The sequence below is a fragment of the Numenius arquata genome, chromosome 3 (genome assembly GCF_964106895.1).
Source record: "Numenius arquata chromosome 3, bNumArq3.hap1.1, whole genome shotgun sequence".
Lineage (NCBI taxonomy): Eukaryota > Metazoa > Chordata > Aves > Charadriiformes > Scolopacidae > Numenius > Numenius arquata.
The window spans coordinates 53,652,264-53,678,924 of NC_133578.1; the positions used below are offsets into that span (position 1 = coordinate 53,652,264).

Consider the following 26,661-nt stretch of genomic DNA (forward strand, 5'->3'; position numbering starts at 1 on the left):
ACAGTAATCATCGCATAAAATGCATAAAAACATAACGCAGCTTTCTGCCACCAGCACAAACCAAAGACGAAACTAAAGATCTTGTGAGAGTACAAAAAGTCTTCAGATAGGAGGAATGGCTTTAGGTACGTCTTAAAGTGGCACTTGCTCCAACTCAACTCTGCAGCATTTTAGAACTGGAGCCAATGTTTACTTGAGAACTCAGAATTACTTAACCAAATAATAGAACATATAAAAGCAAGTTGACTTTTTGGAAAAAAAAATGTTTAATAATACAGTAATAGTTGTAGTATCGTCCAGTAAAGGTGTATTGTAAAAATGTTCTGAATATTAATTTACCTCAGATAACTTCAGAGTTGTAAATACTTGCATTATAGTGAGGTAGACAGTAAAAAAAAAAAAAAAAAGTTCTTTTCTCCATCATTAGCACAGAATTTAAATCTTGTAATAATATCTTAAGGAAACGATAATGTTAAGTAAGGATGAAATATTTGATTAATGCTTAATTCTGTACAACTCAAATATAAACTTTTAAAAATATTAGAAATTATAACATTTCGAGTGCATATAATGTTTTGTACATTAAAAAAAAAGAAATGCATGTTGTTCATCTCCATTTTGCACTTTTCAGTCTGTTTAAATAAACAAATATTTACAACTTTTATATGAACAACAGTGCATCCAAAGCAAAATGTGCATTTTAAATTATTGCTCCTGGTCGAGTCTTTTTATTAGCATTTTATATTATAATTCTCTTCTCTTTTTTTAATTTTTTTCCACCAGTTTGTAGCTCTGCGAAACCAGATAAGCCAACAATTCTAGAAATCAGTGGGGCAAAGCCTGAAACTACGAACGTAATAGTTACATTAAGAAAGGGCTAGGCATGCTTCGAAGTGCACTTTCCTCAGGTGAAGCCACAGCTGAGACCAAAGGTGGGAAAGAAACAGAAATCTTACACAAAACGCCTTTTCCAGCACAACATTTGCGTATAATACTGCTGCAGGTTGCGAGGGCTGCCGAGCTAGAGCTACCTAGAGATGCTGGCAATGGCATCCTTGCACTGTTCACGAAATCCGAAGGAGTTTCCTTTCCAATCCACCCGGGCTGTACTTTCTGTAACACTTCGCTCTTCACAGTTTTTCATCGCTGTCTTAAAATAAAACCTAACTGGTAATTACAATCTCGAGTAATTTTTTTTTTTTCCTTTTCTCTTTCTTTTTTTTTTTGCCTTTGGGGGTGGGGGGGTGGGGGGGCCGTAGGCTATTTCTGGCTGGTAATCTTGCAGGAATGTGAAAGAGGGCAGAAATGAAACAGCCCTTTTCAGAGCAACTTCAGAGAGAGGGATCAGTCTGCTCCCTCTCCCTCCCCCGGCTCTTTTTGTACTTGGTAAATTGCCTTCACCTTCGGAGGGAGGAGGATAGATCGCCAGATAAACCCCGGGGGCGAGGGGGGGGGAAGGGAAGGGAAGCAGGGAAGGGACCTGGCGGGGCCCTCGCCGCCTGCCCTGCCCGCTCGCCCTTCCCCTGCACGGCAACCCGCGGGCTGCCACGGAACACGGACGCCGGGGCCGCCGCCGCCACCCGCGGCTCCGCTCCGCGCCCCTCCGCGCCGCCTCCCGCCGGTCCCCTTCGCCCCAGCCACGCTGCGGGCGGGCGCGGACCCGTCCCCGCTCGCCGCCGGCGCATCTCCGCCAGACGCAGCCCCGGGCTGCCGTCGAGGGGCGGGATCCCGCCCGCTACCTGCAGCCGCAGGACTCCACCACCATGTCCTCGTACTGCTTGTACACCACGTTGTTGCCCGCGTCGATGTAGAGGATGCTGATGGGAGTCAATTTGGTGGGGACGCAGCAGCTGGGCGGCGTGGAGCCGGGGTCCATGGAGTTCATGAGGGTCTGGATGATGGCGTGGTTCGTGGGCTCCAGGTGGGAGCGCAGCGGGAAGTCGCAGACCCCCTCGCAGTGGTGGGCCTCGTACTCCAGCGGGGCGATAATCCAGTCGTCCCAGCCCAGCTCCTTGAAGTTGACGTGCAGCGGCTTCTTGCTGCAGCGCAGGCGGGACTTCTTGCCGTGCCGCTTGCCGTGCCGGCTGGCGAAGGCGGTGCGACGCTGGCGCCGGGGCGGCGGGCGGCGGGCAGCGGGCGGCGGCGGCGGCGGCGGGGGCGCGCCCAGCTCGGCGCGCAGCTCCCCGAGGAGGCTCCGCCGCCGGGCGCGGGTGAAGACCACCAGCAGACCCCGCTCCTGCGGCGGCCGCGTCCGGCGACCGAAGCCCAGGCCCCGCAGGTCCAGCCAGCGCGGCGGCCCGCGGCCCGCCCAGGCCCGCAGCTCCAGGCACAGCCGCTTGCCGGGCCGCTGCTCCCGCAGGCTCTGCCGCACGTCGAAGACCTCCCAGCCGGCGGCCGGGGCCGCCCGCGGGTCCAGGGCGCGGGAGTCCAGCGGCCGCGGCGAGAGGCAGGGGAAGAGCTGCATGTGCAGCGGGGCGGCGGGCGGCGGGCGGCCGCGGGGGGCCTGGCGGAAGAGCCGCAGCTCGGCCCCCACCAGCTCCTCCGTCTCGGAGAGGGTCGATACATCAAACACATACTGCTGCCGCCTCAAGGGAGCGGGCGAGAGATCGTCTGCGAGATAAAAAATAATTACAGTCAGTTGCGCTCGGGGTGGGGGGGTGGGGGGATCTGCCGAGAGGTCTCCGAGGAGGGGAAGGGCGGGCAGGGCCGCCGGCTGCCCGGCCAGGGCCGCTCCTGCCCGTCTAACCCCCGCCCCGCAGCGGGGCCAGAGGCTCCACCGGGAGCCGGGACCGAGATGGGGCTGGAGGAAGGCGGGGTAGGAGGAGAAGGAGGAGGAGGAGAAGGAGGAGGAGGAGGAGAAGGAGAAAGAGAAGGAGAAGGAGAAGGAGGGGAAGGAAGAGAGGAGAGGAAGGAAGAGAGGAGAGGAGAGGAGAGGAGAGGAGAGGAGAGGAGAGGAGAGGAGAGGAGAGGAGAGGAGAGGAGAGGAGAGGCGAGGCGAGGCGAGGCGAGGCGAGGCGAGGAGAGGAGAGGAGAGGAGAGGAGAGGAGAGGAGAGGAGAGGAGAGGAGAGGAGAGGAGAGGAGAGGAGAGGAGAGGAGAAGAAGGAAGAAAAAGAGGAGGAGGAGGAGGAATAAGAACAAGAAGAAGGAAGAAAAAGAGGAGGAGGATGAGGAAGAAAAAGAAAGAGGAGGAAGAAGAGCAAAATGAGAGTAGGTATGGAAGGACCCGCACCAGACAGAAGACCGCCCTCCCACACCAGAGGCAGCCCCTGCTCCACGCACGTCCTCTGCCCATCAGCCTCGCCAGCAATGTAGGACTGGCAATGTCTGTGTGTGTGCTCATGTACATCACGCACACATACATACATACACACATATATATTCTCCTCCAAGAGAAAAACCTGGACTTCTTTTTTGACACATTGGTGTACGAAGTGCAGCGCAGAAAGCAAACCAGATTCCCCTGAGCTGCTTTCCAATAAAATGTTTACAACCCAGCAAATACAAAAATTCCCAAAGCCCCTGGGTTTCCCCAGAAGCTAGTAAAGCTTGTGTAGATTTCAATAGTAAAAGTGTCACTGGAGCCTCTGTTCAGCAGCCCCTCGCCGATTTTCCGAGCTCAGCCCGCTCCAGGGGTAGAAAGGGAGAGTAAAGAAAGATACAGCCCTCTGTTATTTATTGATATCAAAGGTCATTGCGATTCCTAATCAGTGTATTTCACAACCTCGGCTCTACCTGACAGGTCTGGGGGAGCCTCCTGGGGGGCAGGAGGGACAACAGGATGATTTATGCAAACCAAGACCTTCAGACGCGCCACGGCAATGTAAAAATCAATGCGGATTAACGTGCAGTTAATCAGTGCGGATTAGCATACTCGAAAGTCGCCCTGCGTCTCTGCCTGTTCCCCCGGACGCCAACAGGGAGATGGAGGGAGTCCACTCCAGGCCACAGGAGCCCACGGTCGAGAGCATCCCTCCCGCACCCACGCGTGTCCGCGGCTGCAGAGCTGGGGCTGCGCGCCGCGGGGAGCGGTGCGAAAAATAGGTCAGTCCCTCCCCAGGCATCCCGGGGAATTTGGATCCAGGCCTGCCGCATCCCTGCCCCCGCCTCCAGCTTCAGGCTCGGCGGTTTCCCCGCGGTGTGGCTGCTCCTTCCCCGGCGGGGAGCGCACGGCCGGGAACGAGGGGCAGCCCGGGCTGAGTTTGCAAAAAACACATACTACACAGCCCGAAAAATGTCGTCACAGCCCCAGGTGACGACAACAGCTGCTCTATCGATCAGCTGAAAAGAAAAGGGAAATCCGGCGGCAGCTGCCCACAGGCGCTGGGCGTCTCGGCAGCGCTGCGAGGACGGAGCAGGATTTGGCCCATGGGCCCCTTCTAGGTCTGGGGGTGTTTTTCCGCCCTTCGCACGCTTGTGACCCGGGGCTGAGGTGCGGATGGGTGGCGGGAGGAGGGTCTGGCAGCTTAGGAGAGCTCTGGGGTTATTGTTCCTTCTTCAGGGGGGTCCCGGCCAGGACTGGGGGCTTCAGACAGAAGGAGATGTGCATCCCTCGGGCAAAAACGCGCGGGTCCCTTCCTCCTTCTCCTCCTCCTTCTAGCCTTTGGCTTTCCCTGCGCCCAACATCTATCAGATGCCCGGGTATCCGACACGGCGCAGACGGATCTCCTGGCCTCGTCGAGCTGCCTCCCATCTTCCTCCAACGGCTCCAGCGACCGTCGGGGAAACGAGATCAGCGCCTTCCCCTGCCCCTACCCCCGGCTTTGGGGTGTGGGGCAGAGCCGGGCCTGGGCACAGCTCCGCTTTTAAGCCATCCCTCTCCTTGGGGGGAGGAGGGTGCCCAGGGCTTAGTTTCAAAAGGAGATGCTTGCTCTGTTTGGTACTCCACTGTCGCGATGGGGTGGAGTGGGGGGAGCGCTGCCTCCAGCCCGCTGTCCCTCCGGAGCAGACAACCCCCACACCCGCCCTCCCATCCTACTCCTGGCCGGTGCCCCCGCCCTGGATACACCCACATTGCAGGAGCAGGGTGGCACTGCCGGGACGCGGAGGTGACAGCGTGTCCCTCCCGGGAGCCGCCACGCAGATGGGCGGCTGCGGCCCTGGGACTCGGCCCCCGCGGGGGTGATAACCCCGCGTGTGGCTTAGACGGGAGGGAAGCGGGGAGAGGCTGAATTCCCCGCGGGCCCCCGCTGCTGAAAGCGGTTTATGAAGGGTCTGCAGACCCCTGTCATGCGGCGGGGCGGGGGTAGCCAGCTCCGGTCCTGCGGGTGTCAGAGGCTTGCTCAGGGGGTCCGCCTGCATCGCGCTGCCCAGCAGCATCCTTTGAAGCTCCAGCTCGGGGAAGGTTGAACGCCTTGCGCGGCCGCTCCGGCTGGCTCAGTGGCGTGGCACGTTGGTGACACCTCCGAGACAGAGAAATGTGTCCCCGGGCAAGCGGGTCCCCGGGCAAGCGGGTCTCCGAGCCGGGATTAGGCAGCACCGATTCCGCGCTGGAAAACTCCCACTGGTTCCTGCAGCTGCCGGCTCCCGCTCCTCTCCCCGGCAGGGGCAGGGCTGCCGGTTGTTTCAAATAAGCAGCTTTGAATCCGATCAGATAAACGCTATTTATTCAGTCTTGTAACCTAATAATTCCAGATGAATACATAATCCTAAACCAGTGCTGGCTCGCTCCCAGCGCAGTCGAGAGGGTGGGAAAAGCAGCGGAGGGCGGGGAGGGAAAGCGGCACCTCGGGAGCCTCCGCAAACCGGGGAGGGACGGGTCTGGTTTGGGGACCCTTTGTTCCAGCGAGGCTGCCGTCTTCCCAGCGCACAAAGAGCGGCAGCAGCGACGGCGTGGGGACACCCTGGCTGTCCTTCTCCCCCCGTGCGAGGAGCACACGCTTCTTGGAGGCTTGTCCTCTTCAGTTTTCCTTCAAACCCAAGGAGCGGCTGGGGTGAAACCCGGTGCTCCTAAGAGCCAGCTCGAGATCTGCCTTTTTCTCGGGCCAGTTGAGGTTGTCATAATCGTTATTCCCATTACCGAAATGTTCGGAGAGAGCAGCAAAGTCGTCTCACACCCAACCGGGCTGGGGAACGCCACATGGCAGAAAGTGCACTGAAGGGCTGGGTTTACATTTGTAACGTTAATTTAGATGAAAGTTAGTTACGCAGTAAGTATTAGTATTATTGAGACTGTCCGTGATTTCTTTTTTTCGAGCGAAGATCAAATACTGGGAGCGGGAAGGAGGGGGAGAAGAAGGGAGTAGACCTATTCGGAATTTAAGCGTGTGTCAGCGGTGCGGAGCCCTGCTCCGCTCTGCCCGTCCCAAAACGCGGGGGCAGCCGGCGTGCCCTGTGCCCCGGTGGGGCGGGCAGGGGCCGGGGGGGCCGTGATGGGCCCCCGCCCGCCTCCTCCCCCGCTTTCCTCCGCTTTGCGGTGGCGGCTGTTTTATCATCTCCGAGGTTAAATGAACGACTGGGTTGGGACGTTTCCTTTAACTCCCTGAGTGAACCCTCTCCCGCTCCCGGGGTTCGCTTTCTCGCCGGCAGCCTGGGCTTTGAGGCGAGCCGGGGGTTAACGAAGGCTACACTAAGTTTCCCTTTTCATGGCAGATCAGGTACTGGGCTCCCAGCCAATTCATCAGGGCTCAGATCTTAACTTTACATCACTGCAAATTATACCCAAACCACATTCAAGAAGAATTTTCCCATTCCCAAATTCTCTTTCAAGCCATATTTAAACTCGCAAACCAAAAGCACATTTGCAATTTAAAGACCCTTCGCAGGCGCTCGCTCAACAATAATCTGGAAATTAAAGCATATATCCCTCGTAATTGCGAGGGGCTGCCCACACGTTGTCTGCGGAGTCGCAGGGCTGACAGGTATTTCTTTCGGAGCATTACCCGAGCTGTGGAAACAAGGGGCTGACTCTCTCCATGTGTGGTATTTCTCCCCGTTTCAATTCCGCGTCTCCCAGCGCCTGCCTCGCCGGGGTTTTTTATTACACCGGGTGATTAGATTTAAATGTTTCGTTCGCTTCGCTATCGAGTGACCGGGAAAGACCACACCTTCCTCGGACGAGTTCCCAATCCTGCCAAAACCCCAGCGAGCTGATGGAGGGCTGATGGAGGGCTGTTTCCATTTCTCCCTACCCCCCTCACCCCCCCACCCCCCACGGAGCGGGGAGGCACCTGGCTGCCATATACCTTTGATCACCGCTTTACCGTACCTGCTCCGGGAAAGCTGCCCGCCCTCGCACAGCTCCCCGGCTCGCCGCCGCCTCCCGCCACCTCCCGCCGCTTCCCGCCGCCCCCGGCCGCCTCCCTGGTTCCCACGAGCGACGCTCGGCCCTCGGTGGCAGAGGGACCGCCGCAACACCCGCGGGGCATCCCGCAAGGCTCCGGGCCCTTCGCCTGCCGGCATCGCCCCAGGAGATGCGCCGAGGCGGAGAGGGGGCTTCCTTCGGGGGGTGGGGGGGTGGGGGGGTTCTGCCTGCTGTAACAGACGTTAAACGAGTCCCCTTCCTTATCCCCGTCTGCGGCCGTTTCGCTACCCGGAATACTTCGATCAGGGGAGAAGAAATCACTTCTCCAAGGTTATTCGCGTTGAGAAAATCGGACTGAATATTCCCAGCGCTCGGAGCTAAGAAACGGAGCGAGGGGACGCTTTGGAGGATACTTCTGAGCAATATATGCCTAAGCGCCGGGATACAACACCACAACATACAGACCTGGCCACAACTACCAAGGACTGAAACGTCCTCTTTCGCTCAGAAACCAGACTTCAGGCACGCAAGGACGCCCAACAACCTCAGTTCCAGCCTGCCCTGAAATAGCAAGGAAACGAGCATTTCTCCTATCGACCGCTTTTTTTTTTTTTTTTTTTTTTTTTTTTTTTTTTTTTTTTCTATAAGACTACGAAGCGAGGAAGAAAATGCGGAGGGCGAGGTGCCCTGCTTCCGCGCCCGGCGCAGGGCTGGCCCCGGGCTATGCCGGTTTTTATCCCCGCGGGCCGCTCGGTTCCCGGTTGTGTCTAGCCCAGGCTTCGGCACGGCATCGCCCCGCAGGCACCGGAAACTGAACAGCCCCGAAGCGGAGAGATCGGTCCTACCGTCCTCACAAAATAAATAATTTTTTAAAAATTAAAAAAAAAAACCCCAACCCACAAAACAACCAAACAAAAAAACCGCGGCCTCTTAGCAAGCCCCGCAGGGGGGCTTCTGGATTTAAAAAATAAAAATAAAAAAATCAGGGTCGGGTTCGAAATGAGCCACCAGAATGGCTTGACAGGCTTTAATTTCCCCTTCCCGTTGGCAGAGCGGCTCCGCGGCCGCGCACCGCCCCTACCGAGCGGCTACGCGGGGCTGTGTCTCCCGGCGCTTGCGGGGTCCACTCTCCCCAGACCGCCCTCCCCGGCCCGATGCGCGGCTCTGCGCAAACCCCCGCGCCTTCGCAAAAGCAAGCAAACAAACAAAAATTTAAAGAAGCCCCAAACCCCTCCAAATCCCCGTTTTTCAACGGCGAGAGACCAACGGTGCGGCCGCGGCTCCCTAGGGGACGTGCCGCCGCCTGCTCCGCTCCGCTCCGCGCCCCAGCCCCGCGCTCCGCGTCGCTCCGCTCCTTCCAGCACCTCCGGGCAGCGAGGGGGAGGAACCACCCCAAAAAAACCAAATATCCCTCGGGCGCAGGCGGCTCGGAGCCGCATCCCTCTCCCTGCCCGCCGCCGACCCCCGCGCTGCCGGCTCCGCGGGCGCGGAGGCTCCGCCGGCGGGCCGGGCCGGGCCGCTCGCTCCTTCCCCGGGCGCACGGCGGGGATGGGAAGCGGCTGCTCGCTGCCGCGCTCCGGCCGTCTGGTCTGCATTAGTGTTTTTATAAGGGGCTCAAACAAATCGAATACAAGGTCACCAAATAATTAACAGTTGTGAATTCCCTCCTTCCCCATTAAAATACTTCCCTGCTTATATTTCATTTTCCTCCTGCCAACGACAACACTGCCTGGGCAAAGGCGCTGCACAGATTGCGCTATATTGCAGCTTTCGGTCCACCCAGAAACCCGCTGTTTTGCATAAACATGTTGCGCTAGATGAACTTCAAGTGGGATTTACGCTCTTTTCGTCTGCCACTTGCACAGCCGGGCCATTTCCAGCTTCAGCACACGGGACCCCCCCCCTTCCTCCTGCTCCCTCTCCACCCCCCCCTTCCCGACCCTAACGGCAAGAGCAAAATCACGACGGTCGGACCCCTGCCCATCTGAGTCGGCTGCCTCTCAACGGGAACACGAAACTGCAGAAAGAAAACGGGGAGGGAGAAAGGAGGCGATCTAGACCCATTTCGGTTTCCCCGTCCCTTGGGCGCGGAGATCAACACTTCGTACGCGGGAGCCCGGCCGCGGTACCGCGGCTGCGGGCAGCTCTGCGGGCGCAAAAGGGGAAGGCGAGGTGAACCCACGGCAGCCGGCCCCTGTGGCATTCCCTTCCCACGGGAGATCCCTGTGAAAATCGCGCTCCCTCGTGCCCCGGTTATTTCTTTTTTGTTTTCGGTTTGTTCCGAGCCGTGCCGCGTTTCTTGCTAGCTGTGGATTTGCTTGTTTATAGCTCCCTTCTCCAGCTCCCTCCTGCTCTCTCTCTCTTTTTTTTTTTCTTTTTTTTTTTTTTTTTTTTTTTTTTCCCCTGCCTGGTGGAGTCCTTGCAGCTCCTAATTGTCCTGCCTTACTGTGGAGCTCCAATGCTGGGGGTCCTGAGGCCAGCGAGAGCACCATCTGCGTTTTAATGAGTTACTTCATGTGCCAACAGTAATTTTCCTACATTCAGCTAGGTCCTGTCTGATCTTGCGACCGTAACAAGGGGGAGCGAGATGGGGGCGGGAGGGGGTGGAGAAGGGGGGAATCGCAAACCCTTTCCCCACTTTCTGCGCTCGTTTTCTACCGCTGGGGTGTGGGGGGGAATATATATATATATATATGTATATACACATATATAAGGCAGCAGTGTGGTTTTCTCCCTCTCGAGCTGGCCTGAAAGCGATCTCATTAGCTTCAAGCGGGAAGAAAGCGCAGGCGAAGAGGCGCGGTGTTGGTGTCCGCACCGAAGCGCTGTGCCCCTCTCCGCGGCGGCGGGCGGTGGGACGGGCTGGTTTCGGGGCTGAGCGGCCGGGGGCTCCTGCAGGCAAGCTCCCACGGACACGCAGGCAGGACAGCACACGCAGTGCGGGAAGGGCATTTCTTAGGCAGAATAAAAGCTGCTTCGCCCTCCTCTCCCCGCTGCTAATGTCCCGTCCCCCCCCCCGCCCCTAAATCCTGCGCTGAGGGATGCCGTGCGGGCAGGAGGGACGGCCACCTCCGTCTCCTCGAGAGCTGCCGCTTAGGTAAAGAGCAGCCCACCTAATTGGGTCAATTTGGGCGGCTATATTGTCTGCAAATGAATTGACAGAAATTCTCTCTCCCCCCACCTCCCCCTCCTCCCGCTTTCCCTGAGCAAAGACTGTTCATCATCAGCACAACTCCAGCTCGCCAATTAACTGGGCTAGGAGCCCACGGGGAGGTGGGCAGTAAAATAGCTACCACTTCAGAGGAACGGAAGCTCTCTTGAAGTTTTTTGGTGATGTGCCATTGGCTGGTCCGCTTCATTATGGGAGACTAGACAATATTTGATATGTTATGACATGAACACTCAATTAGATCACTGAGTTGAAATACTCCAATCAGTGGCTTGATGCTAAGCAACCCTCAGAAGGTCCAGCAGAAGGTCACAGCCTGTGACACATCAAATCAAAATCAATGGGGAAAAGTGAGGCTTTTCCTTAATCAAACCAGGACTTCTGTTAGCGAATCACTTCCCCCGGAGTAGAATCTCCCATGCACCGAGATGAGCTAAATTTGTTAAATTAACTGTCTTCCTTCTGGTTATCAAGAATAAGATGATCTGGAGCGCGGCTCTATTTCCCCGCGGCTGGCAGAATTAGCACCCCGTTTCCTCTCCGGCGGGGAAAGCGGGCCGGCCGCCTTTCCGAGGGCTGAACTTTCGAAACCACATTTCTAGAAAGCGAGTCCTCTTGCCCCCACCTCCCCCTTCTCACAGCGACGAAGAAAACAACCGCCATGAAGGCGAAGGCGGAAAGCAAAAACCCCGTGCCCCCTCTCGCCTCGGAAAGGGCTGGGTGCTTCCCACCGCGGGGGGCACCCACCCTGGGCGCTCCCACGCACCCACCCGAGCCCAAAGGAACGCGACGGGTAGCGGGGCGGGAGGGGAAGAGCCCCGCCGAGCTCCCTCCGCGGGGGAGGACCCCCCGAGTCCCCCGAGGCGATGGGGCAGGGGGCTGAGCCGTGGGTGCCGGGGGGGAGGAGAGAGTCGGTTTGGGTTCGGTTTGGTTTAGGGAACGAGCAGCTCCCGTAGCTCCAGGGGGCCGGGAGGTTTTCCCGGCGCTGCGTTTTGCCCTGAAAGGGCTGGGAAGCGGGAAGGTCGGCGACCTCCCCCGGGTCCCGGCAGCTGCGGGACGCCGCTGCCAGCCGCCGGCAGGTACATGGGCAGGGTCCCGCGGGGGGGGGAGAGGGGGGAGGAGGAGGAGGAGAGGATGGGGGGGCGCGGACGGAGGGGAGGGTCTTGAAATCGGGGAGGGGAGAGGGAGAAGGAAAGAATGCATAACCTTCATTAAGAACCTGTTAATTAGTTTGTCGCTAATGGCTCACAAACGAGGGTAATTTTTTTTTAATTTTTTTTTTAAAAGAGGGCATTTTGAGGGAAGGGAAATTCTCTTCCTCTGGATCGCCGAAAAACCTTCACCCGCTGCCCCGGGTACGAGCGATAAAACAACGAGAGAAAAGCAAAGCAGGGCCCCGGCCGGGGCTGCAGGTCGCGGAGGGGTCCCGGGAGCCCGGCGGCACCGGTGCTACCCGGGGAGAGCGCGGCTGGCCCCGAGCTCCGCCGCCCGCCCCGTCCTCTCCCCTCCTCCGGGCTCCCCGCCGCGGGTCCGGGGGACGGACCCCGCCGCCACCCCCCGGCCCGGGGATGGGTGAAGGCCAGCCCCGCACGCAGCAGGCGGGAAGGAGGTAGGATGCGGCCCCGAAGCAGGCGGCGAGTCCGGGCCGCCCCCCGCTGAGCCCTGGGGCCGGGAGTCACCTGGGCTTCAGGCTGCCCCCCTCGGCAAGCGGAGCCGGCGGCGTCCCAGCCCCGGCGCTTTCAAACGGGGCTGGTTCTCTTCCAGGTAACCCCGATAAAGCGACCCTACGCGAGAGCAGCTTGAGGCAGCAAATGTTTGCCCTCGGTCAGTTTGAACTTTCTATTTGCCTTACAGCCGCGGCGATAAGAGCGATCCTTTCTTCGGCAGATGGAGAGAAACCAGAAGAGTGATTTATTTTTTTCTTCCCCCCCCCAAGGTTGCATTTACACCCAAAGTGCGCCCGCGAAGCTGGGGCGTGTTTCCCACCGCCCCGTGATGACTCGGGGACGAACACGCGTGTTTTCTCGCAGGCGGCATTTACGGCTGCTGCGGTCCGGGATTAGCGCCGCGGTGCAGTTTTGCTCGAAAAATAAAACAACGCGATCCACAATTTACCGAAAGATCCGCTTTTCTGCCACACCGCGGGGCGGGGGGGAGAAACACCAGTGGCCGATGCAGCGCGCTCCCCGCCTCCCCAGCGCCAGGCTCCGCGGGACGGCAGCCGCGCACCGCGGAGCGCCCCGGGACGGAGTGCCCGCAGCCCCGAGGGGACGGTGAGGGGCGGGAGAGGGGCGGGGGGGTGGGGGGGTGGGTGTTAGAACTTACCTCGTCCCCTGTCTACAAAACTAGTGATGGTGTTGGCGGATTTGGACGACTGAAAAAAGCTGGCGTTGATGCCCAGTTTCTCCGCGATGGAGTAAGTCCTGAACAGAGACAGCATGTACTCGTGGGGTTCCGCCCGTGGGAGCGCCCGGCCCACGGCGTGTCCCCCTTGCCGCGGGCGGTTCTCCCGTGGGGACCGCGGCACCCTGCGGCCCCGTCCGCCCTTGGAGGAGGCGGCGAGCTCCGAGGCGGCGGGGAGGGAAGCCGGGAGGCAGCAAGGTAAATCCCAGAGGAGGCTGGCGAGCAAGGCGGCGGAGAGCAGGGCCCGGCGTGCATTCATAGCGAGAGGCGGCGGCGGTGGGGAGGAAGAGGAGGGCGGCCCGACGTGCGGCTCCGGCGGCCCACGGAGCGGCGCGGGGACTGCGCGGCGGCGTGGCGCGGAGCGGGGACTGCACCCGGGCGGGCTCGGCCCGCAAGCAGCCCGCCCCGCCCCGTGGGTACCGCCCCGCCGCGGACCGCCCCGTGGGGGCACCCAGCCCGCCCCCGCGGGGCGGTCCGCGGCGGGGCGGGACACCCCGCTGTCGGGTGCTCGGGGGTCCCTTCGCTCCCTCCTCGCCGCGGACTCCACGCGGGAAGTGGACACGAGGGCCGGGGAGAGATACTACACGTCTCGCTGCCGCCCTTCGGGTACCACTTCTCATCAACCGGCCAACGCTCCGGTGCGTTTAGGTGCTGCGGGTGCTCTGGTTTCAGGTGTGAGCAGACTCCAGCAACATTAACGATCTTGCTTAAGGGTCTCCAGATTCCCATTGCTACGTGCCTGCTGAGAGCTTGGCACAAAGCAGGGGTCTCTCAAGAAGGAGAATTTGGCAGAAAGTGGGGGTCTCACCATGGGATGCACCAGGGTCCAGCCAGTAGGGCAGGCCCTGCCACTCATCAGAGAGAGAAGGGAAAGCACAGGAGCAAAGAGCCTAAGTGGGGCACAGATCCTCATTGCTCTGGTAACGCAGAAGACAGCAGCGGGGCTGTCTTCTGCAAGAGGATGTATCCAGCCCTTTTCATTTGGCTTTGCAGAGGTGCATCTCCCAATATAAGACTTGTGTCAGCTCTCCAAATGTTTTTATCCAACCACCTACCGTGGTTCACAGCCATGGACTAAGCATGGCAACAAGCTTGCGTTACCCTACCTGTCCTGTTCCCTCCTTGCTTCTCCCCTCTCATCCTGAACCATGGCACTGCTGCTGCTGGCAGCCACAAGCTACCCTTGTCCACCTCCCCACATCATTTTCCTTTGTCCTGTGCTGAGCTTCCCTGCTGTCCTTTTCTGATCTTCCCCTGCTGTCCCCTATTATCCACTTCTTCCTACTTCTCCTATCTGCCCCAGCTCTGCCTCTGGTGGATTTTCCTCTCATTCCAGCAAGAGATGCTGCAGCCTGAGGGTCATACGTGTTTAGCAGTGAAAGCTCAGCCCGTAGCAAATAAAGGGAATTTGGCTTTCACCTCAGGTTGAATCTGACATCTCTGGCCACGCTCCTTCATCAGCAGCTGTTCTTCATGGGTCATGCAGTTGTACATTGGACTTCTTTGTCTTTTTCTTCCCCCTTCTCATGTTCCACCAAGAAAAGGCAACTCATGCCTGGGCTTTTGCTACCGCTTCCAGTGCAACACAGACATCAGTGGGATGAGGCAGATTCAGCCAGGGCATATGGAGCAGGCATCGATCCTGGTAGGTCCCAACTTGCCTGTGGCAAGCTCAGTCCCACCGTGCTCCCCAGCACTTGGGGAGAGCTGCTAGGGGAGATGAGGACCATGAAGGGGACATTCAGATCAAAAGAGCAGTTCAGGTTCCAAGTGACCCAGCCAGGCTGAGTCTGTACTACGGAAGAAGATAACTCCAAGGCAGGGGCTCACGTGCTGCCCTGCACACATGGCTTGGCAAGCTCCCTGGCGTGGTTTTTGCCTATGCCAGCTAGCACTTTCCCAGCCAGTGCCCAGGCCTGTTACAAGTTAGGGCTTGTGCCAGGGCCTGTCCCTAGACGGCCATTTGGATGTGACCGTGTGGATGTGGGACACATCGTGCAGCTTGGATTAGAGAATGGGGCCCGTCATTGCCTTGGCTTCTTTTTAGTAGGATAGATGTACTGCGAGGTGCTGGCAGATGAACTGTGAAGAAACAGGGCTACAAAAGAGTATCAGTGACAGTGCAGAAATGAGGCAAGTGTTCCGCAAAACCAATTCCCACATCGCTCCGTCCTGTTTTTTTTTCATCCCCTTTTATTTATTGTGCTTTCACTCCTCCTGTCTAACCCCCGGCTTCACGGCTGCCCTCCCGACCGTTTGCCTGCTTTTTCATCATCTGCTTTCTGCTCTGGGATGTCCCCCCCTCCTTCTGTCCCTTTGACTTCACTTTTCTGATGCTTCACTTTTGTTACTTCTGGTCCCCTTTGCCGCTCCCATCCTTTCTGCTCTGTACTTAGCATTTTGGCTATTTTTTTTTGTTTGCCATGACCCAGTTCCTTCCGGAGCCTTATCATGACTTTTTTGTTTCCTTTAGCCCCTTTTGTGCCCTCTTCACTTATTCCATGCTCCTGCCTGCTATCTCCAATCAGCCGCCCAGCTCCAGTTTCTTCTCCGCCAACTTCTGCCCAACCCTAGTCCCCCAGGCTCTTTCTTTTCTATCCTGCTGCATTTCATTGTCCTATTTTCCTTTTCTGATATTGTTTCCACTTCCCACATCCCCTCCTTGTGGTCCCCAGTGCTGCTGCTGCACGGCTGCCCTTTCCCACTCCCACCCCGCTGGTTTCCAGGGTCCCCTCGCTGCTCCCGGAGTGTCTGTTCCCTTCCTGCCTTTGTCTCTCGGTCTGTCTCTCCTCTTCCCTCTTTGTTCTCAGCTTTTTCCTCCCTTGGCCTCCTCCTCTCCCAAGGGAAGGTGGTTTTGTACTAACGCAAAGCTGCAAGGGTCGAGTGGTCTCAAGAGCAACTTCCATCAGCCCAATTTCATTTCTACCTGCTGCTTTTGTGCGTTTTAACGCGTTCTCTAAAATTGACTCGGACGGCTGCTTTCCACCCTCACTTCTTTATCGGGGTTGCTGACTCAAAGCCCTCTGCAGCCAACAGGAGCCATTCCCCTGGCTCCGGGGACCTTTCAGGCAGCACGGAGGCTTGGGGAAGCTCACACCCTATTGTTATCAACCCAAGACAGCGATGCTCACCAGATGATAGCCTAGATAGGTAGTAACAACAGCCATAAAGTAGGCAGTGCTGCTCTCCTGTCTGCTTCTCGCAGTGTTAGGCCCTGTTGCTCAGAGTGTCCCCTTGTCATTTCAGAAGACAATGCCATTGTTCAACACAGCTAATTACCAGGACAGTTGTTTAAGAGAATGACAGAGCACAGGGAACCAAGAAGATGTAGCTATCATGGTACCTTATGCAGCAGTTGGATCACTGCAAGGGACTTGAATATATCAAACCATCTTAAGAAGTTTTGGTTTTGATTGGCATTGAGAAAACTGTGTGGAACCAGATCTGAGAACCGCAGGCAGGAGCGGGCACCTCGTGGGGCAGTGTATGAATGAATCATGCCTGTTAAACTCTCAGGAGCTCAGCTTTGGAGCTCAGCAAAGGGCGTAATAACAGCAGCAATAACAATAAGAAGAGTGAAATAATAGCAGCCACCAGAAAAGAAGAATAGCATTTTTTAAGATGATTTCCTTTCCGGTTTTCTCAACAATAAAAGTTGGCTGGATTTCAGTTTATAATTGCATTATAAATATTTTGTAACTTTTTTTTTTTATTTCAAATACATTTTTCCAAACTAAAGCAATTTGGGGACGCTTTTTAAGCTGCAGTTTTAGAGTTTCATTAATTTCCTTGCACTAGAAGAGATTGCACATCTTTCAAATTTATCTATTTCTGTGAATTTGCTATTCTGGGGGAAAAAAAAGTAAAAATCAGCAGAGGCAAAATTTAACAGCCAGGAGACAGCGAAAATCAAATGTATTTTTTTCTGCCCTGGAAGTTCAATTGAAACTTCTTTTGTTATAACCATAAAATGAGCAGCTACGTTGAGGACTAGTGTCAGAGGTCAAAATTCATCCCTGCACAAGTGGTCAAGCCAAGGCCTAAGCAACCTTAGTTTGACCTCTGGTTCATAGCCTTTCAGAAGCCTTACTGTGGCATCAGTGCAGAGCTGATCAGTCTGTAGACAGTCCCTCTTAATCTCTTTTATTTTTTTTTACAGATAGGTTGTGGCTTATTTTAACATGAATGATCCATCGTAGGGGTTTTATTTCTGCAAACCCAAATCATTCTCTATTAGGGTGACTAGAAAATGTACGCACTCAAAGTATGGGCTTCTTCCCCCTTTACCACAAAAAGCTCTGACAAGGCCGTGGTCACACGACATAACCGGGGGCTAGGGATTCCTACTGGCAGAGCAGTTAGCACAACATTTTCTGAAATGCCCGTGTAGGCCATATGTGCTGGTTTTCAGCGAAACACCAGCCTCCACAAGCCTCAGCTTTGAAAATGGGACTTGTCTTTCAGAGGCTCCAGATCTGAGGCATTAGACTCCCTCTGCTTTTAGCTTCTTCAGGCAGCACCTCTGCCTCCTTGCAGCAGTGCTCCTGAAAATAACGTTTTTCAGTGTTCCATACTAGTAGTAATATTTGTTTTCAGAAGGTAGATTTTCACCCGGAAGTTGCTTCCCCTTCCCCAGGTGGACCTTCCCTTGTGAGTAACACGCCAGCTCCTCTCCCTGTCTCCCTCCCGGCCAGGCTGCCGTGCTCTTGGCTGAGAGCATCCTCAGGGAGGGAGCACCAAGCTCCCTTCTCTGCTGCTTGCATCCTCAACCATCACATTAGCCAAACATATATTGTTTTGCTTAATACAGTAAACCATCTTTTTTTTTTTTTTTTTCTCAGCGTATTTATTTCAGCCTGCCCGCTCTCCAAACTGTTAACACAAACCTTGAAGGTCTAAGTGGACCAAGAATTTTAACTGTGAAAACTGTGGCATGTGAACTAACAGGAGGTGAAGGAGCGCACCCAGATAAACAGGGTTGCTTTAGGAGAGTCTGAACCAGCTCCCTTGTTGGGGTCCTCCAAGGAAAGTCCTGTTTCATTTTCCAAGCGTCCCGTGAGGGATCTGTGCCTCTCCCAGTGCCCCGCGGCCCACCGGGATCATCCAGGGGAGTCCCCCGCGCTCCAGCTCAGCGGAGGCTTGTGCAGCCCCACAGCACAGGAATGGGCATTCCCGTTTCTCTTCCCTTTGCTCCTGCTTTTGGTGGTTATTCTTTTCACAAGAAAAGTCGGGAGAAGTAGCAGGGCTAACCCCTACGCGCCACTGTTGCTTATTACAGCGTTTTATTTTGCCACGAACCAGGGGCAACGTTGCTTCTCTGCAAGCTCTCCGCATTTTTTTGTCACTGTGTCTTAGATTAGAACCATATTGTCTCTCACTCACAGCTAAAAACTTAATATATGGGCACGAAGAGTGAAGCCACTCCTGCATTCTTGGTGCGTCAAAACACATCCTGACGTCAGGGAAACAAACTGCAGCGTATGGAGCACGAGAAAGGGAAGAGGTTTGCGAGAGCCGTTCTTGCGTTCGCTCTGGCGTAGAAAATGAAAATGATGTAGGAAATTGTTTTTCCTGTTTAGAATAGATTTGGGTTTGAAAAATTACTGCTAACTTCGTAAACATTAAAATAGAAGCAATAAAGATGTGAAATTTCACACAGGGGATCTACAATGTTTGTGTAATTATAAGCATATGGTTACTTTACACGAGGTCTCTGTTATACTTTTATTTACTAGTGCTTGGGGAAAACAGAGGTTCTCAAATTTAGTGTTTATTTACATGTATAGGGAATGTCACAGTCCCCATTAACCTGTCATAATCTGTATTTCTGTCCCGAAGCTCGAAGCTATACAAACTGAACCCCCAGTTTTACTATCATTTCTAATTTATTCAGCTATGCTGCTAACTCAGACAATTTCTGTCATTTCTAAATAATGTATATCCTCGTGCCGGTGGCAACATCGGCACCGCTTGCCGCCTCGGCGCCTGCTCATTTCAGCTCTTGGGGGGCTAAAAGCAAAAGGCTGTTGCTTCCATGCAGCTTTCTCTCTTCTGAGGAGTTTGGTGGCACTTTAATTTATTGTTTGCTTTTTAATCCGACTTTCCACTAGGCTGCAAACCCAGCCCCGGAGGATACTCGGCATTTCTTCTTCGCTGCAGAGTATCCACAATTCCTAATTTTGGAGGACACAAAAGGACCTCAGCCCCAGCAGGATCCAGCCCTCCATTTGTGGGCTGAATTATTCTATTTGTTGTCTTTAATACTTAGTGGCCATACTTCTAGGGCTGCTCTTTGCTTCAGTGCTGTGAGTGCAGGAACTCATATATGAATAGTAGCTTCCAATCTCAGAAAAAATGTGGAATAATTTCCAGACATTTCTTGCAATTTTACATTCGACATAGGGATACTTAAGGTTTTGATAAGCTAGAATTAACTGTAGGTTTTGTGGATTTTTTGGGGGGTGAATACCCCAACTCAAGCTTCCAGTTTTGGCTTTGCTCAGGCTGGTGCTATGAAACGATGTTCTGTCAGAATCACAACCACCCCTTCTGCCGAGAGAGGGACAGGGACATACAACAAATTCCTTTTTTAAAAAAATGAAGGATTCTGTACAAAGCACTGCATCACCATGGTTTGGCCTAACAGGACAAAGGAATTAAGTTGTATCCTTTTATTTTACAATTCCTCACTCGCTGCTCTCATTTCCCTCTCTTCCCTCCCATCACTTCAGCACAGCATGGGCTCTTTGAGCATGGCAGCTGGGTTTTCCTGCAAGGCCTGAGATGACTTTAAGGCCTCTCAGTTACTGTCCTGCTACCAGCGTTGGGATGCAGGCGAGCAGCTTACCAGAGACCCCGAGGATGTGGGTACCAATCTCACTTGTACTCGCACTACCTCAGGCGCTTCATTCCATCTCTTCTTGCTGCTGTTTCTGTCTCATTCCTTGTTTCAGCTCCAAATTCTTTAGGACAGGAGCTTCTTCCCAGCATAGCACTGCTATTTAATTTTTTTCTTGGTAAGGAAAATGTATTTTTTCCCTGTGTTTCTTCAATTCAAAGCAGTCCGCCAGTGCCAGCTCTGCCTGCTGAGTGTTGTTTATTGACATCCAGGGCAAGGGCCTCTGTGGTTCCCTGCAGCCGTTTCCCCTAAAGAAACCCCTTTAGGAGCAGCTTAGGAGTCTCGCTGCATACAGACCCAAACCAGGGGGTGCCAACAAATGGAAACCCACTCCTGGGAAGTACAAAATTCATGTTGTTAATGCTTTGGTGTCGGAAGGAGCCGTGCTGCAGCAATCCCCAGCCTGGGGATGTTTCCTGATCTCTGGAGGTCATGCCCGAAGATGGTCACAAGGGAAGGGGAGGCACAGACTGAACTGTGTGATGGTGACAGCCCTCATGTTAATTCCACTTTTTTTCCCTCTATTCTGTTTTTTTTATTGGTTTACTGAGGAAGGAGTGAACTGCAGAGAGGAAGAGGAGCGGATCAAAGAAGGAGAGGAAAAAACAGGCTGGCAGAGGTTTTATATCAAAAGGTTAGCTGTTAGCTGGATCTTCCCTCTTGCTGAGAAGGTCAATAAAAAGAGGGGTACCCTTTGTGCAAATTCACCTCCATCTCAGAAAACATCCCCATATACTGCAAGTGCTCCCTTTCCCTTTGCATTTCCATTTTTGCTTTTTAAAATCTCTGTAATTTTAAAAAGACGCTTTTTCTGTCCCTGGTACAGCATGAGAGCTGGGGACAGGGAGGGGAAGCAGCTGACTTTCCCCAGGGAATCAGTTAAACTCTTTCTCCAAGGGGGCAGTACCACAGCCCAACAGGTGTCCGCATCCCTTCTCAGTCAAATTAACTCAGTTGTTTTGCTGAGTAAAAGATGATTAAACAAGCAGTAAGATGTTATCGTTAGAGGCTTCCTATTAAACTATGACTATAAATACTGGCACAGGGAGGATAAAGCTTCCTCAAGCTGAGCATGTTAGCAGCTAATGTTTCCTTAAACATTGTCCACAAAATGCATTGGGCTGACCAAAATGTTTATCAGTGCTACCTCTGAGGAAACCAAACCGGTTTATTTCCAGTTCCTCTCACTGCCTTGTATTTAGTGCAGTAATGTGGTTACCTTTTACATAAAACTGCATCATTAAAGAGATTCCCCAAATGATTTTCAATGCCACAAAGGCAAAAGACTAATACAAAAGAATTCTGAGGCTGAAAAAGAAGCACTGGCCAGTCGGAGCCCAGCAAAAACCTCTCGCCTATAGCATATTTCGATTCTTTTGCAGCTTCGTTGTAATTCTGGATTCCCGTATTTGAAATGCTTGCTCTGGAATTAATTAAATCAGCCGGTCCAATCCTTGAGCTACTGACTGGTGTGTATGCCCAGCCTTTATTCCTTCTTAATGTTTTTGTTTTGGTTTTGTTTTTTTCCTATATGTAGGAAGAGTGGTAGCCAGCCAGCACAACACTAGTGTGCTGTAGTGAACAAAGAGCTCTAAAGCAGAAGTGGATGTCAGAGCATCGCTCCTCCCTGCTGATGCCAAGGCTGCCTTGGCACAGGGAATCCCGCTCCTGCTCCTCCTACCACCACACATGTGTGGCTGCTGGCACGGCAGCAAGGCAGGAGGGAGCTGGGAGCAACAGCAGACTAAAAGTAATAGTGCTATTAAAAGCAGAAAATGTAGACATTGCTTTTATCCTGGGTGTTTTGTCTATGCCAAGCGAGCAGGAAAAAAGCCCTTTAGGAAAGCCAAGCTGAAATTGTGCAAACAATGCAGATAACCCCTGTGCTCGCTGTGGATGAAACAGAGAATAAATGTGCAATACTTGGGGAGGTGCTGGTTTGCCTCTGAATTTCCAAAGTCCGGAGAGATATATTCATTCTGGGATTGAGCCCAAAGCCATCTGCAGGCAAGGGGAGTCTTGGCTGGGGCAGAGGCTCGACCTTTTTATGGCAGGGCTGCTCGGTGGTGATCAGAAAAGGGCTGCTTCCGTTCAGCCTGTGTCTCCTTCGCTCAGGGAAACGGTAAATGTTGCTCTCGCTGACATTAACGGGAATTATGGTCACAGTTTAACTTCCTCACATGCCAAGGTATCCGATAGGTAACGGTCCGGGTGTGGGTATATGAATTAGTTCTTAAAGCTGCACACGTTTCTCCTCTTTATAAAAGAACACCAGGCACTCTATAACTGCTAAGAACAGGCTGTCTGAAAGGTGTTTTATTAACTTAAGTTGGGGAAGAAAATGAAACTGAAAAGAATACGACTGCATATTAAACTACATGAAGTGGTCATGACAACTGGGGATCTCAGTATCATAAAATCTTAACAGCTGGATGCAATCAATGGGGATTTTCCATTTTTCTTTTTGGTTAAGCTTAAGAAAGAAAGAAGGAAAAAAAAAAAGAAAAGGAAAAGCTTCATTTTACTTGAGCAAGCTCTTTACCCAGCTCAGCTTTCTTTGCTTAATATCAGAAGTTGTCTTTACTTCTCTATAAATCTCAGCGCTGCCTGCACTCAGCCGATGCCATCCTCTTCCCGGGGCAAGGATTCCACAGCAGGAGGTGTTCAATATCCTCAACAGCAGCATGACAAGGAATGGAAACCAGAGAAATGCACATTACAGGAAGACTTCCCCAAAGCGTGAATACAATTTTCAGATCTTACCAAATAATTAGTTGACATCAATTTTTCCCTCAAAATTAATCAAGTGTCATTTGTACCTGAAATCCCACAGTATTTCTTCAGAAAAATGACTAAGTTCCAGGGCAAGTCAATAAAAACACTACACTCTCTGGCAGGGCATCTTCTATTTAATCACATGAAATCACAGCCTGGGCTTTCCCTTATATACATTTCTTTTGCTCTAGCACTGCTTCCTTCTTGGTGGTGTCAACACTTGCTTTGAGGTAGCTGAAGAAATATTTCACAGACTGAGCTTTATCAGAGCTATAGAAACGGAGAGCACTGGCCAAAAATAATGTAATGATCTTCTTACAAAAAAAAAAAAATTAATGCGTATGTTTAGAAAACAAAGCCAGAATTGTATGTAACTTACTGGAATCATGTTCCTTGATAGCTCCATCGAGGACAGCCTTATTCATTCAGATAGTAACGGGATATTATTAAGCACAATTAAGTTTGATGGCTCTCAGTCTGACTCGTATGGCTTTGCTCAGGCAGCCTTGCAAACAAGCATGTTTCCGCAGTTTGTTGTTGTTTCCGTGTCTGTTAAAATGCAAACCAACTCCAACCTTCTGACTTCACCTTCCAATGGTTATATGTGAATATTTGTTTATTAAAATAACTTCATTTTTCATTTGCCAATGCCTGATGAAGCTTACAACAGCATCCACACATCTGAAGAAAATCTGGTGCTCTCACTGCGCTTTCAGCCCTTCCAAACCCCACGTGTCTCTCAAGTCGCAAGTTTTCCAGCACAGAGGTTGAGTTCTGGATAAACTCCTCAGCCCTGTTTTTTAGAACTGTGGAGACCCCTTGCCTCTCTCGAGGTACTCATACTGGGGCTCAGGGCAAGACAGGACAGAGCACCGATGCTCTGTTAAGGCACCCTACAGGCTAACCTGCAAAATGAGCAGATGTCAACCCAGGGAGTTTTCACCTTCCAATTCCTTTGGCAGGTTGCCCTAAATCTTGTTTTCCATATTTCTCCCACAAAATTCATTTGGAAACACCTGTAGGAGGGCCAAAATAAACATCAGCAGATGGTGATTGGAAAATGTCATGGTCTGCCCTTTGCCCAGGTGCCTGGGAAGAGAGCGGAGCACATCACAGGGACACCTGGCAGCACCCGTAGTGGTGAGCCATGGAGAAAATGACTGGTGGGTGACGAAACGCTGGCTGGATTCGGCGACTGCTGAGAGCTGGGACGGGGATCTGGTCTCTGAATTTGGGGGAACATATCTGAACTGTGCTGGACTTCTGAATTGTGCATTTGCTTTGACAGCAAGTGTTTCTGAACTAAATGTTATCCACTGCTGAGTGACATTGTGAAGCCGCTGCAAGTGTCTAGGGCAGAGACAGGAGCTGAGAGCCACCAGCACAGAACAAAGTGATCGGAGGGGAGAGCTTGTCTGTAGAAGACCAGTTCATAGTAGGGCCAAACCACAGTGGTTGAACTTCATGACATATTTCAGCGGCGCTGGGCAGTGAGGCGGCTTTTTCTTCTATTCCAAGAGAAAGTGCTACCTCAGAGGGTCCTTGGGAAAACCACTGAGCCTTGCCGTGCGGCGCTCGGGATGGACTTACAGGACTCCAGCGGAAAACCCGGGCAGCCTGTGAATAAACCCGCCCGGCGCAGCGTCCCTCCGTCTGTCTCTCCGTCTGTCCTTCCCCTCCCTCCGTCCCTCTGTCCGTCCCTCTGTCCCTCCGTCCCTCTCTCCGTCCCTGCCCGCTCCCGGGCCGTGCCCGGGGCGACAGCGCCACCTGGCGGCCAGAGGCAGCCGCGCCACCGCCCCGCTGCGGCCGGATCGGGCCCGGGGGACGGCTTGCGGGGGGACACCCCGTGGGACCCCCCGCCCCCGCCCTGTGTTGTGTTTTCCCTCTTGTCAGCGCACTTCTGACATAGGGGCACACACGCACTCGCCACGCTGAGCACATCCCGAATGGCTCTGCGACAGTCACGCAGGTCCTTCTGGGGACAGTCCGCTTGATTTTGTTTATATTTCCTAGGGTGGGGCTGTCCGGCTGAAGTGCCCTGACTTCACGAAAGATCTCTGACCTCATTTCTGTGTTCATTTGTTCTATATGCTCATTTCTGCGCCCAAAGCAGCAGGCCACAGACTGATTTTTCCATGTGATGCTTGCCTTGTGCACTGCAAGGATCAAACAGGGATGAGAGCGGAGACACGAAGCAGCTACAGCGAGCATCTGAGGGGAGGAAACAAGATAAAGGCTGAAACAGCGGGCATCCAACTTGGAAATCACACAAGCCATTCACAGTGCAGGGGAATGATGAGATAAGGGCCTTTCTCACAATAATGAAGAGGAGAAATGCAGGGCAATGAAAAAACGAAAGTTATTTTCCTACACTTAGTGTAAGTCCTGAAATCATTAGAAGGTTGGGGAAAAGCAGCTCAGTATGTGCTGGTCCATGGGTGCTGTCAACCCGATGGGTGCAACAGCTACCCAAGAGGCTCAAAGGCCTCAAAGGACACACAAATAAACCCTGTGAGAACTCTGCCCGAGACTGCAGGCTCACAAAGGTACGCTGCGAAATGATAAAGCCAGTGTGAGCTTCGGGAGCAGTTCTGTAATGCGTACAGACCTGAAACCCAAGAGCGCATGCCCTCATGAGGCTGTGCCGGAGCCAAAACCCTGCCCTGTGTGTCACTCTTCAGTGCCAGAAATACCATTTGTGTTTCCAGATTAGTCTTTGCTGATGGTGTAAAGTGCTAAACTCTAAATCGTGGCAGATTGAGTCATGTTGCTTTCATTTTTGTCACCCCTGCTAGGTAGCAATGACTTCCAGCAAACTGCCAAGAGCCTGACACCTCAAACAGGCACTGTGATGTCTAACGGAGCCTGTCCTGTCCACAGGACCTGTAAGGTATATAGGCTCAGCACCCTAACAATCTGTGAGGTGACACATATGGCTTTGCACCTCCACTCACGCAGCCAGGACTCGGGTGTCGAAGTGAAGTTCCTCTGTGGCACCCAAGCCCTGCAGGTTCCTGTTTTCCACTCCTCGGAGGGATTTCTTCTTGATGTAGAATGGCCTTATAAAGACTTTTTTTTTTCTAGCATTCCCATGCATTTTTTCCTTTCAACTTACTGATAAAGGCAGCAGCCTGTTTTCCATTTTTACGATGTGTTTTGCCCGTGAACTTAATCTTCTCATCAGATGTTGAGAGCTGCAGAGGTACTTGGAGAGCTCTCAACTCACATGCACTGCCCCAGACCACACCTTTTCCTTGAGGAATTCCCAGGCTTTCAACTCGAGACTGTGATCTCGGTAAACCCTTGTCTGTGATGTCTGAATATTTGTAATGCTTCTCATTGTTCAGGATTTAGCACCGTCCAAGCACACGGGGCGGCTTGCCGTTCACCAGCAGAAATGTGCTGAGCTTCCTCCAGCAAATCTTCCTCACCTCCCCGACCTCTCCTGAGCACACCGTCAGGCTGTCAAGGAGGGCTGAGGGCAGAAAATCATGGCCCCCTCAGCAGTCAATAGAAAACTATCCACCGGCTTTTGCTGAGTCCACACCATGCCTTCTATGCACACGTGTGCCCAGCAGCGCTTGGGCAGTGCCCCAGTGTCCCCGACGGGGACTTTTGCTTCTCCCTGTTGGACTTTAGCTTCTCCCTGTCGTAAGCTGCATCCCCACGTGACGGATGCTGCCGTGGCCAGGCAGCGAGCATGAACCTCGCTCAGTGTTGGTGTCCTGCTGCGTCAGCCACCAGCCACCTCTTTTAGATCCAAGGAGCTGTGCGGCTGTGGACCCTGGAGGAGTTTGCGTGTGGGAGCAGAAAGGCATCGCTCTTAAACACACTCGCTCTGGGCATGAGAAAGATCAAGTCTTCAAATTGTGCCTGGACTACTCGGTGCTTCATAAGCTTTGGCGCAAGAAAAGGGAGAGCCTGGGAGTTCCAGTCCAAGAAAAAAAGCCCACGGTACATAAATAAGATTTAAGACTAATGGAGCTGTAAGAACAATAATTGCAGAACTACATGCTGGTAAATTTTTATCACACAATAATACATATGGCACCAGCAAAGAGAGTCTCTGATTTCTTTGCTTAAGCATATAAAGTACCACACATTTATAAAAGCAACCATTCCTATTCTGTTATGCTGTTCGGAATGTGTTTGAAAAGCACATTAAAGTGCGGGGA

At 53.4% G+C, this 26,661-nt stretch overlaps 1 protein-coding gene across 1 annotated transcript; it reads right to left on the reverse strand.

The window, feature by feature from the left end:
* Positions 1-1,735: 1,735 nt before the first annotated feature.
* On the reverse strand, positions 1,736-13,072 carry GDF6 (growth differentiation factor 6). The gene is made up of 2 exons (XM_074145556.1): positions 12,736-13,072; positions 1,736-2,610 (listed from the first exon to the last, which is right to left on the reverse strand). The coding sequence occupies exons 1-2, from the start codon at positions 13,070-13,072 to the stop codon at positions 1,736-1,738; spliced, it is 1,212 nt and encodes a 403-aa protein (XP_074001657.1).
* Positions 13,073-26,661: the final 13,589 nt, after the last annotated feature.

What these genes read in the sequence shown, in the direction of transcription:
- GDF6 (XM_074145556.1), bottom strand. Translation starts at nt 13,072, where the DNA reads ATGAATGCACGCCGGGCCCTGCTCTCCGCCGCCTTGCTCGCCAGCCTC. An exon ending in TTTTGTAGACAGGGGACGAG is followed by an intron (nt 2,611 to 12,735) that starts GTAAGTTCTAAC and finishes TTTATCTCGCAG; the next exon opens with ACGATCTCTCGCCCGCTCCC.